We start from the raw sequence: 13,041 nt of genomic DNA on the forward strand, positions 1-13,041 counted from the left end.
TAACCAATAACTGACCCTAACTGTACCCAATAACTGAACCTAACTGTACACTAACTATAACCAATAACTGACCCTAACTGTACCCGATGACTGACCCTTACTGTACCCTAACTATAACCGATAACTGACCCTAACTGTACACTAACTATAACCAATAACTGACCCTAACTGTACCCTAACTATAACCAATAACTGACCCTAACTGTACCCGATGACTGACCCTAACTGTACCCTAACTATAACCAATAACTGACCCTAACTGTACCCGATGACTGACCCTTACTGTACCCTAACTATAACCAATAACTGACCCTAACTGTACCCGATGACTGACCCTTACTGTACCCTAACTATAACCAATAACTGACCCTAACTGTACCCTAACTATAACCAATAACTGACCCTAACTGTACCCGATGACTGACCCTTACTGTACCCTAACTATAACCAATAACTGACCCTAACTGTACCCGATGACTGACCCTTACTGTACCCTAACTATAACCAATAACTGACCCTAACTGTACCCGATGACTGACCCTAACTGTACCCTAACTATAACCAATAACTGACCCTAACTGTACCCGATGACTGACCCTTACTGTACCCTAACTATAACCAATAACTGTACCCGATGACTGACCCTTACTGTACCCTAACTATAACCAATAACTGACCCTAACTGTACCCTAACTATAACCAATAACTGACCCTAACTGTACCCGATGACTGACCCTTACTGTACCCTAACTATAACCAATAACTGACCGTAACTGTACCCGATGACTGACCCTTACTGTACCCTAACTATAACCAATAACTGACCCTAACTGTACCCGATGACTGACCCTTACTGTACCCTAACTATAACCAATAACTGACCCTAACTGTACCCTAACTATAACCAATAACGGACCCTAACTGTACCCGATGACTGACCCTTACTGTACCCTAACTATAACCAATAACTGTCCCTAACTGTACCCTAACTATAACCAATAACTGACCCTAACTATAACCAATAACTGACCCTAACTGTACCCTAACTATAACCAATAACTGACCCTAACTGTACCCGATGACTGACCCTAACTGTACCCTAACTATAACCAATAACTGACCCTAACTGTACCCAATGACTGACCCTAACTGTACCCTAACTATAACCAATAACTGACCCTAACTGTACCCGATGACTGACCCTAACTGTACCCTAACTATAACCAATAACTGACCCTAACTGTACCCTAACTATAACCAATAACTGACCCTAACTGTACCCAATAACTGACCCTAACTGTACCCTAACTATAACCAATAACTGCCCCTAACTGGACCCTAACTATACCTGATAACTGACCCTAACTGTACCCGATAACTGACCCTAACTGTACCCTAACTATAACCAATAACTGACCCTAACTACCCAATGACTGACCCTAACTGTACCCTAACTATACCTGATAACTGACCCTAACTGTACCCGATGACTGACCCTAACTGGACCCTAACTATACCTGATAACTGACCCTAACTACCCGATGATTGACCCTAACTGGACCCTAACTATACCTGATAACTGACCCTAACGGTACCCGATGACTGACCCTAACTGGACCCTAACTATACCTGATAACTGACCCTAACTATACCTGATAACTGACCCTAACTATACCTGATAACTGACCCGAACTACCCGATGACTGACCCTAACTATACCTGATAACTGACCCTAACTGGACCTGATAACTGACCCTAACTATACCTGATAACTGACCCTAACTATACCTGATAACTGACCCTAACTGGACCCTAACTATACCTGATAACTGACCCTAACTATACCTGATAACTGACCCGAACTACCCGATGACTGACCCTAACTATACCTGATAACTGACCCTAACTGGACCTGATAACTGACCCTAACTATACCTGATAACTGACCCTAACTATACCTGATAACTGACCCTAACTGGACCCTAACTATACCTGCTAACTGAACTGGTGTTCTTCACGTGTTCTTCATGTGTTCCTCATATGTACCTCACGTGTTCATCATGTGTTCCTCACGTGTTCATCATGTGTTCCTCATGTGTTCCTCACGTTTTCCTCATGTGTTCCTCATGTGTTCCTCACGTGTTCCTCACGTGTTCCTCACGTGTTCCTCATGTGTTCCTCACGTGTTCCTCACGTGTTCTTCACGTGTTCTTCACGTGTTCCTCATGTGTTCATCATGTGTTCCTCATGTGTTCCTCATGTGTTCTTCACGTGTTCCTCATGTGTTCTTTATGTGTTCCTCATGTGGTCTTCATGTGTGCCTCATGTGTTCTTCATGTGTTCCTCACGTGTTCTTCACGTGTTCTTCATGTGTTCCTCATGTGTTCCTCATGTGTTCATCATGTGTTCCTCATGTGTTCCTCATGTTTTCCTCATGTGTTCTTCGTGTGTTCTTCACGTGTTCCTCACGTGTTCCTCACGTGTTCTTCACGTGTTCCTCACGTGTTCCTCACGTGTTCCTCATGTGTTCTTCACGTGTTCCTCATGTGTTCTTCACGTGTTCATCATGTGTTCATCACATGTTCCTCATGTGTTCTTCACGTGTTCATCATGTGTTCCTCACGTGTTCCTCACGTGTTCCTCACGTGTTCTTCACGTGTTCTTCACGTGTTCCTCACGTGTTCTTCACGTGTTCTTCACGTGTTCCTCATGTGTTCCTCACATGTTCCTCACGTGTTCTTCACGTGTTCTTCACGTGTTCTTCACGTGTTCATCATGTGTTCTTCACGTGTTCCTCATGTGTTCTTCACGTGTTCCTCATGTGTTCCTCACGTGTTCCTCATGTGTTCTTCACGTGTTCTTCACGTGTTCTTCATGTGTTCTTCACGTGTTCCTCGTGTTCTTCACGTGTTCCTCACGTGTTCTTCACGTGTTCTTCACGTGTTCTTCACGTGTTCTTCACGTGTTCTTCACGGGTTCTTCACGGGTTCTTCACATGTTCTTCACGTGTTCCTCGTGTTCTTCACGTGTTCCTCGTGTTCTTCACGTGTTCCTCGTGTTCTTCACGTGTTCTCCACGTGTTCTTCACGTGTTCCTCATGTGTTCTTCACGTGTTCCTCATGTGTTCTTCACGTGTTCTTCATGTGTTCTTCACATGTTCTTCATGTGTTCTTCACGTGTTCCTCATGTGTTCTTCGCGTGTTCCTCATGTGTTCTTCAAGTGTTCCTCTTGTGTTCTTCACGTGTTCCTCATGTGTTCTTCACGTGTTCCTCATGTGTTCCTCACGTGTTCCTCACGTGTTCCTCATGTGTTCCTCATGTGTTCCTCATGTGTTCTTCACGTGTTCCTCATGTGTTCCTCACGTGTTCCTCATGTGTTCTTCACGTGTTCCTCATGTGTTCCTCACGTGTTCCTCATGTGTTCCTCACGTGTTCCTCATGTGTTCTTCACGTGTTCTTCATGTGTTCTTCACGTGTTCCTCGTGTTCTTCACGTGTTCTTCATGTGTTCCTCACGTGTTCCTCACATGTTCTTCACGTGTTCCTCGTGTTCTTCACGTGTTCTTCATGTGTTCTTCACGTGTTCTTCACGTGTTCCTCACGTGTTCTTCACGTGTTCCTCATGTGTTCTTCACATGTTCTTCACGTGTTCCTCATGTGTTCCTCATGTGTTCTTCAAGTGTTCCTCACGTGTTCCTCATGTGTTCTTCAAGTGTTCTTCATGTGTTCCTCACGTGTTCCTCATGTGTTCCTCATGTGTTCTTCATGTGTTCCTCACGTGTTCTTCACGTGTTCCTCATGTGTTCCTCGTGTGTTCTTCATGTGTTCCTCATGTGTTCTTCACGTGTTCCTCATGTGTTCCTCATGTGTTCTTCATGTGTTCCTCACGTGTTCTTCACGTGTTCCTCATGTGTTCCTCGTGTGTTCTTCATGTGTTCCTCATGTGTTCTTCACGTGTTCCTCATGTGTTCCTCATGTGTTCTTCATGTGTTCCTCATGTGTTCTTCATGTGTTCCTCATGTGTTCCTCATGTGTTCTTCATGTGTTCCTCATGTGTTCCTCATGTGTTCTTCATGTGTTCCTCATGTGTTCCTCATGTGTTCTTCACGTGTTCCTCATGTGTTCCTCATGTGTTCTTCATGTGTTCCTCATGTGTTCTTCATGTGTTCCTCATGTGTTCCTCATGTGTTCTTCATGTGTTCTTCATGTGTTCCTCATGTGTTCTTCATGTGTTCTTCATGTGTTCCTCATGTGTTCTTCATGTGTTCTTCACGTGTTCCTCATGTGTTCCTCACGTGTTCCTCATGTGTTCCTCATGTGTTCTTCATGTGTTCTTCATGTGTTCTTCATGTGTTCCTCATGTGTTCTTCATGTGTTCTTCATGTGTTCCTCACGTGTTCTTCATGTGTTCTTCACGTGTTCCTCATGTGTTCCTCACGTGTTCCTCATGTGTTCCTCATGTGTTCCTCACGTGTTCCTCATGTGTTCCTCATGTGTTCCTCACGTGTTCCTCATGTGTTCCTCATGTGTTCCTCATGTGTTCCTCATGTGTTCCTCACGTGTTCCTCATGTGTTCCTCATGTGTTCTTCATGTGTTCTTCATGTGTTCCTCATGTGTTCCTCATGTGTTCTTCATGTGTTCTTCATGTGTTCCTCATGTGTTCTTCATGTGTTCTTCATGTGTTCCTCATGTGTTCCTCATGTGTTCCTCATGTGTTCCTCATGTGTTCCTCACGTGTTCCTCACGTGTTCCTCATGTGTTCCTCATGTGTTCTTCATGTGTTCTTCATGTGTTCCTCATGTGTTCCTCATGTGTTCCTCACGTGTTCCTCATGTGTTCCTCATGTGTTCTTCATGTGTTCTTCATGTGTTCCTCATGTGTTCCTCATGTGTTCTTCATGTGTTCTTCATGTGTTCCTCATGTGTTCTTCATGTGTTCTTCATGTGTTCCTCATGTGTTCCTCATGTGTTCCTCATGTGTTCCTCATGTGTTCCTCATGTGTTCCTCACGTGTTCCTCATGTGTTCTTCATGTGTTCTTCATGTGTTCCTCATGTGTTCTTCATGTGTTCTTCATGTGTTCCTCACGTGTTCTTCATGTGTTCTTCACGTGTTCCTCATGTGTTCCTCACGTGTTCCTCATGTGTTCCTCATGTGTTCCTCATGTGTTCCTCACGTGTTCCTCATGTGTTCTTCATGTGTTCTTCATGTGTTCCTCACGTGTTCCTCATGTGTTCCTCACGTGTTCCTCACGTGTTCCTCATGTGTTCCTCATGTGTTCTTCATGTGTTCCTCATGTGTTCTTCATGTGTTCTTCATGTGTTCCTCATGTGTTCCTCATGTGTTCCTCACGTGTTCCTCATGTGTTCCTCACGTGTTCCTCATGTGTTCCTCATGTGTTCCTCGTGTGTTCCAGACAGCAGTGCTGAAGAGCAGCAGATGCTTTCGCTCCTGCGAGAGGAACATGAGGAGCTGAGCAGAAGACTAGAGCAGCTCAACAGGAAGGTTTGTGCTGTTCCTTCACTCATCCGTCAGGAACTGTGTCAGGAGAAAGTCAAATGTTGATTTGATGTTCCAGCTGATGGAGGCGCTGGTTCCCGCCGAGGATCTGGACGACAGAAGCGTTGTGCTGGAGGTGGCGGCGGGACGGACCACCGGAGGTCTGATCACATTCCCATCAGACACCAGAGCTTCGCTGACGGCTGTGTGTGTGATGCGTGTGTGTGTGTGTGTGTGTGTGTGTGTGTGTGTTGTAGGAGACGTCTGTCAGCAGTTCACGCGAGAGATCTTCGACATGTACCACGGCTTCGCCTGCTATAAACACTGGGACTTTGAGCTCTGCAATTACACTCCGGCAGATTACGGTACGCCTCACTCAGGGGTCCTCAGACCAGACAAAACCAGTAGATTAAAGTGCATCAATAAAGTACTTTATAATAATTTAATAAAAAGTAGTAAAATGTGTTGTTATTAAATATTAAAAAGATTAAAATAAAAAAATAAGCATGTACTGATTAATATAAATAAATTTAAATATTATCAGTTATCTGTTAATAATCTATTAAATAGATTACATTACATAAAACTTTTTTTTATTAATATAAATCAATTAAAATATTATCAGTTATCTGTTAATAATCTATTAAATAGATTACATTACATAAAACTGTTTTTGATTAATATAAATAATCAAATACAGTTTTATCAGGTATTAATCTATTAAATAGATTAAATTAGATTAAAATAAATAAATAAAAAGTTTGATTAATATTAATTAAATAAAATATTAAATATTTTATAATTTTATGTATAAATAGTACTTATTAATATAAATAAATAAAATAAAAATTATTGGTTAGTTATCAATTATAAATATAACATTTTTATTAAATAATACATTTAATGGCACATTACTATAGTGATATATAATACATATATATATAAAATATGTGGACTGTATAATATATATACAGTGGCATGAAAAAGTATGTGAACCGCTTGCAGAATCAGTGAAAGTGGGAATAATTTGAACTAAATAAGAGGGATCGTACAAAATGCATGTTATTTTTTATTTAGTGCTGTCCTGAATACAATATTTTACTTGAAAAATGTTTACATATAGTCCAGAAGACAAAAAAATAGCTGAATTTTCTCAAACACAACGACTAAAAAAGCTCAAACATTCACTGAAGCTCCAGAAGGAAACACGACGCATTATTAAAACTTATTGAATTTGAAAATCAAGGTAAATTGGACTTAATTTGTCTTCCGGGAAACACGCAAGTATCTTCTGTTGCTTCTGAAGGGCAGTACTAAATGAAAAAATATATATATTTAAACAAAATAAGAAGAATTTGAACATCTTCATCCTGCTCAAAAGTTTTCACCCCCGGCTCTTAATGCGCCGTGTTTCCTTCTGGAGCTTCAGTGAATGTTTGAGCCTTTTTCAGTCGTTGTGTTTGAGTCCCTCAATCGTCCTCAGTGTGAAAAGATGGATCTGAAAATCATACAGTCATTGCTGGAGAGGGTCAAATATGAAGAAGAGGCTGAAAACTGAAGAATGTGCAGGATTTTTCTGAAGAACATTGGGCAGTTTAACAGCTCAGGACAAACAAGAGACTCAAGAACAACCATCACAAAACACACACACACACACACACACACACACACACACACACACACACGTTTTTTTTTGTGAAATGTGAGGACATTCCATAGGCGTAATGGTTTTTATACCGTACAAACCGTATTTTCTATCCCCTTACACTGCCCCTAAACCTACCCATCACACACACACACACTCACACACACACACACACACACTGCCCCTAAACCTACCCATCACACACACACACACACACACACAGCCGTGGATCATCCAGTGAACGACACACACACACACACACACACATACACAGCCGTGGATCATCCAGTGAACGACACACACTCACACACACACACACACACACACACACACACACACACAGCCGTGGATCATCAGTGAACGACACACACACACACACACACACACACACACAGCCGTGGATCATCAGTGAACGACACACACACACACACACACACACAGCCGTGGATCATCAGTGAACGACACACACACACACACAGCCGTGGATCATCAGTGAACGACACACACACACACACACACACACACACACAGCCGTGGATCATCAGTGAACGACACACACACACACACACACAGCCGTGGATCATCAGTGAACGACAAACACTCACACACACACACACACACACACAGCCGTGGATCATCCAGGGAACGACACATACTCACACACACACACACAGCCGTGGATCATAAGTGAACGACACACACACACACACACACAGCCTTGGATCATCAGTGAACGACACACACACACACACACACACACACAGCCGTGGATCATCAGTGAACGACACACACACACACAGACACACACACAGCCGTGGATCATCAGTGAACGACACACACACACACAGACACACACACAGCCGTGGATCATCAGTGAACGACACACACACACACAGCCGTGGATCATCAGTGAACGACACACAGCACTGAGAATCAATGATTCAGAAACTTTTTATCAGGGTTATTTTAATAATTTAGCTATTTTTTTGTCTTGTGGACTATATGTAAACATTTTTTATTTAAAATATCTTATTCAGGACAGCACTAAAAAGCCACTGTGATTAGTGTGTGTGTGAATGTCATTCCCTGGTGATATGTAAGTGTATAGTGTGTGTGTGTGTGTGTGTGTGTGTGTGTGTGTGTGTGTGTGTGTGTGTGTGTGTGTGTGTGTGTGTGTGTGTGTGTGTGTGTGTGTGTGTGTGTGTGTGTGTGTGTGTGTGTGTGTGTGTGTGTGTGTGTGTGTGTGTGTGTGTGTGTCTGTGTGTCTGTGTGTGTGTGTGTGTGTGTGTGTGTGTGTGTGTGTGTGACAGGAGGGCTCCACCATGCCGCCGTCAGGATCTCGGGCGAGTCCGTGAACCGCTGGCTGAAGTTCGAGGCCGGGACGCAGCGGGTCCAGAGGATCCCTGAAGTGGGCCTGTCGTCGCGCATGCAGCGCATTCACACGGGAACCATGACGGTCATCGTTCTCCCGCAGCCGCGTGAGGTCAGCCGTCGCTCGCTCATTCCGCCTGTGTGTGTGTGTGTGTGTGTGTGTGTGTGTGTGTGTGTGTGTGTGTGTGTGTGAGAGAGTGTGTGATTGTGTTCGGTGTTAGTGACGCTAATGCCTCTGCAGGTCGACGTCCACATCGCGGCTAAAGACCTGCGGATCGACACGTTCAGGGCGCGCGGCGCGGGCGGGCAGAGCGTCAACACCACAGACAGCGCCGTACGGGCGGTTCACCTACCCACAGGTGCATCAGCTGACACTGCAGAACCTGAATTACGCTCACACACTCTATCAGCAGAAGTGTTGTGCCGCCCCTTCACACACTCATGAGCTTCCCATTGTTCATCTGTAGGGTTTAATCTGGAGTCTCAGCTCTAACAGCTTCAGCTCTTCTGCTCTTCTTTCCTCAAGGTTTAGGAGTGTGTTTATGGGGATTCTTCATTAGTGATGTTGGACGAGAAGGCCTGGCTCTCAGTCTCCGCTCTAATTCATCCCAAAGCTGTTCTATGGGGTTGAGGTCAGGACTCTGTGCAGGCCAGTCCAGTTCCTCCACCAAACTCCTCATCATGTCTTTATGGAGACGCTTTGAGCACTGGAGCAGTCATGCTGGGACAGGAAGGGGCCGTCCACAAACTGGGCCCACAAAGATGGGAGCATGAAATTGTCCAAAATGTCTTGCATTAAGAGTTCCTTTCACTGGAACTAACCCCTGAAAAACAACCCCACCCCATAATCCCCCCTCCACCAAACTTTACACTTGGCACAATGCGGTCAGGCAAGTCCCGTTCCCCTGGCAACCGCCAAACCCAGACTCGCCCATGGGATTGTCAGACAGAGAAGCGTGATTGGTCACTCAGAGAACACGTCTCCACTGCTCTAGAGTCCAGTGGCGGCGCACTTTACCCCACTGCATCCCACACTTTGCATTGCACTTGCACACCTGTGGCCATGAAGGGGTTGAACACCTGAACTCAGGGATGAGGAGCGGCTCAATACTTTAGCAGTATAGTGTGTGTGATGAGGTTTGCATCATTGATCCTGGACTCTTGTGGTCTTTGTGTTCAGGCACGGTCTCTGAATGCCAGCAGTTTCGCTCTCAGCTGAAGAACCGCGATATGGCGATGCGTGTCCTCCGTGCGCGGCTGTACCAGAGCATCATGGGAAGGCAGAGAGAGCAGACACACAGCACTCGCAGACAACAGGTCAGGTCAACCAATCACAGCCAATGATCAGCAGAACACCTCTCTGAACCCGTGTGTGTGTGTGTGTGTGTGTGTGTGTGTGTGTGTGTGTGTGTGTGTGTGTGTGTGTGTGTGTGTGTGTGTGTGTGCCCACCTGAGACACACACACACACACACACAGCACTCGCAGACAACAGGTCAGGTCAACCAATCACAGCCAATGATCAGCAGAACACCTCTCTGAACCCGTGTGTGTGTGTGTGTGTGCCCACCTGAGACACACACACACACACACACACACACAGCACTCGCAGACAACAGGTCAGGTCAACCAATCACAGCCAATGACCAGCAGAACACCTCTCTGAACCCGTGTGTGTGTGTGTGTGTGTGCCCACCTGAGACACACACACACACACACACACACACACACACAGCACTCGCAGACAACAGGTCAGGTCAACCAATCACAGCCAATGATCAGCAGAACACCTCTCTGAACCCGTGTGTGTGTGTGTGTGTGTGTGCCCACCTGAGACACACACACACACACACACACACACACAGCACTCGCAGACAACAGGTCAGGTCAACCAATCACAGCCAATGATCAGCAGAACACCTCTCTGAACCCGTGTGTGTGTGTGTGTGTGTGTGTGTGTGTGTGCCCACCTGAGACACACACACACACACACACACACACACACAGCACTCGCAGACAACAGGTCAGGTCAACCAATCACAGCCAATGACCAGCAGAACACCTCTCTGAACCCGTGTGTGTGTGTGTGTGTGTGTGTGTGTGTGCCCACCTGAGACACACACACACACACACACACACACACACAGCACTCGCAGACAACAGGTCAGGTCAACCAATCACAGCCAATGACCAGCAGAACACCTCTCTGAACCCGTGTGTGTGTGTGTGTGTGTGTGTGTGTGTGTGTGTGTGTGTGTGTGTGTGTGTGTGTGTGTGTGTGTGTGTCTCAGGTGGGCACTCGATGTCAGGCGGAGAGAATACGCACTTATAACTTCAGTCAAGATCGAGTGACGGACCACAGGATTGGTCATGTGACGCGTGACATCAAGGTAACGTATAAACCATATAAAGCTGCGATATCATATCTGATCTGATGAACCTGCCACACACACTCCTGTGTGCCACACACACTCCTCCAGTCCTTCTGTGTCCGACTGAGAGTAAACATAAGAATAACTGTGATTATTGTTGGTAATATTTCAGCTGGACTGACGCAGGTTTACTTGATTATCATACATCATTTATTATAATAATCATGAGTATGAAATATGATCATCAGGCTCTTGAGGAAGGGTTATTAGTTAATCTGTCAATCATCATTGCATTGTTTTAAAACTACATAAAACAAAGCATTAAATATCATCTTACTAAGACACATTATTGTCAGATATTGATATGCATTTATAAAGATCTCAATGATTTACATTACAAACATCAGAATCTCATAAATATCAGCATCTCTTGTGCCCAGTCTCTGAATAATATCGAGCTGTTTTTCTCCATATTCTCACTATATCATATATTTTCTTTTGTATTTCATATAATGGTTCAATTAAATGTTCCATTTCCACAAAAAAAAATCCTGACTATTATCATTCATATTCATGTGCCAGGCTTTACAGGGTTAAGTGTCTTCATTTCCCTATTAAAGGTCATATATTCGTGTGTGTGTGTGTGTGTGTGTGTGTGTGTGTGTGTGTGTCGTCAGGCGTTCCTGCGGGGCGGCGAAGATCTGGAGAATCTGCTCAAACTCCTGCAGGAGAACCACGACCTGCTCCAGCTCAACATCAGCTGACCCACACACACTCCACACACTCAGCACACACTCCACACACACTCCACACACACCCCACACACACTCAGCACACACTCCACACACACTCCGCTCACACTCCACACACACTCCACACACACCCCACACACACTCAGCACAAACTCCACACACACTCAGCACAAACTCCACACACACTCCACACACACTCCACACACTCCGCTCACACTCCACACACACTCCACACACACCCCACACACACTCAGCACAAACTCCACACACACTCCACACACACTCAGCACAAACTCCGCTCACACTCCACACACACTCCACACACACTGCACACACTCCACACACACTCCACACACACTCGCTCTTCATGCCAGAAGTGTGTGCAGATCTCCTGTCATTAAACTCTTCTATAGATGTACAAGCGGCTTCATGTCTGGACTCATTAATACAGACATTAATGTCGATTCATATTGGATAATAATATAATATCTAGTGTTCTGATGCCGAGGCTCTTAAAGGGACAGTGCACACAGAAATGATTCACTCGCACTCATGAGTAAAAAGCTCAACAGAAATCACAGAATTTGGTAAACATAAATGCGAATTTGAGACAAAATATAATGTATTTCATTCTTTTGTTAAACTTTTAATAAACTGCTGTTAAATTGTATGTCTTATGATTTCACTTAATTAGATGCTTTTTGAGCACTAAAGTTTAATTGAACCATTACTAAAACAAAAATATAAAATGGATTTCATAGGGTCCTAATTAAATTACACACACTGAAAAATATACATTTATACCTGCGTCTATATGATCATAAATACAGTAAAAATTGTGAATTATTATAATAATTTGAAATAGTTGTTTTATACCAAGGCTGTGTTTATTTGTTCATAAATACAGTAAAAATTGTGAAATATTATAATTTAAAATAGCTGTTTTATACCAAGGCGCATTTATTTGATCATAAATACAGTAAAAAAAAAAATCAATATTATTATAATTTAAAATAGCTGTTTTGTACCAAGGCTGCATATTTAGTGGATCATAAATACAGTACAAAATGAAAAAAATACTAAATTCCAAACTTTTTTTGTGTCCCAGGAGGATATAAATATCTTCCTCAGGATTTAGGTTTTCCAGCACAAATCTCTAAACATCTTTAAATCAAGACTCATTAATGACAGCAAAATGAAGAGAGTGCTTCAAACAAGAACACACATCTGTCATTGGGTATGAACATTACATCTGATCTCATAAGCTGATGTTTATGATCACATCTGCAGAGATTTGCTCTCGTTTTAACCAGAAAATCACTTTCACAAGATTTCTCACCTCCAGTCGTTTTGCTTCTCAAGTAAATACATCTTGATTTAAGAATCTTTTAGACTGGAAAACGAGA

The 13,041-nt window shown here is 43.8% G+C and overlaps 1 protein-coding gene across 3 annotated transcripts in view; it reads left to right on the top strand.

Annotated features, from left to right (window-relative positions):
• mtrf1 (mitochondrial translational release factor 1) overlaps positions 1–12,305 on the top strand; it is a 13,287-nt gene extending 982 nt beyond the window's left edge. Inside the window, exons 2-9 of one of the 3 annotated variants that reach the window (XM_079840383.1) lie at positions 5,415–5,503; positions 5,577–5,658; positions 5,755–5,862; positions 8,453–8,625; positions 8,755–8,872; positions 9,694–9,830; positions 10,803–10,901; positions 11,561–12,305. In XM_079840383.1, the coding sequence (XP_079696509.1) occupies positions 5,415–5,503; positions 5,577–5,658; positions 5,755–5,862; positions 8,453–8,625; positions 8,755–8,872; positions 9,694–9,830; positions 10,803–10,901; positions 11,561–11,647 (893 nt within the window). In that variant the 3' untranslated portion in view covers positions 11,648–12,305. Of the gene's footprint in view, positions 1–5,414; positions 5,504–5,576; positions 5,863–8,452; positions 8,626–8,754; positions 8,873–9,039; positions 9,433–9,693; positions 9,831–10,802; positions 10,902–11,560 lie in introns of those variants that run through there. The other 2 variants (XM_079840381.1, XM_079840382.1) reach the window with 2 other exon arrangements.
• Positions 12,306–13,041: the final 736 nt, after the last annotated feature.

This window comes from Gobio gobio (assembly GCF_949357685.1).
Source record: "Gobio gobio genome assembly, chromosome: 17".
In the NCBI taxonomy this organism is placed as follows: domain Eukaryota; kingdom Metazoa; phylum Chordata; class Actinopteri; order Cypriniformes; family Gobionidae; genus Gobio; species Gobio gobio.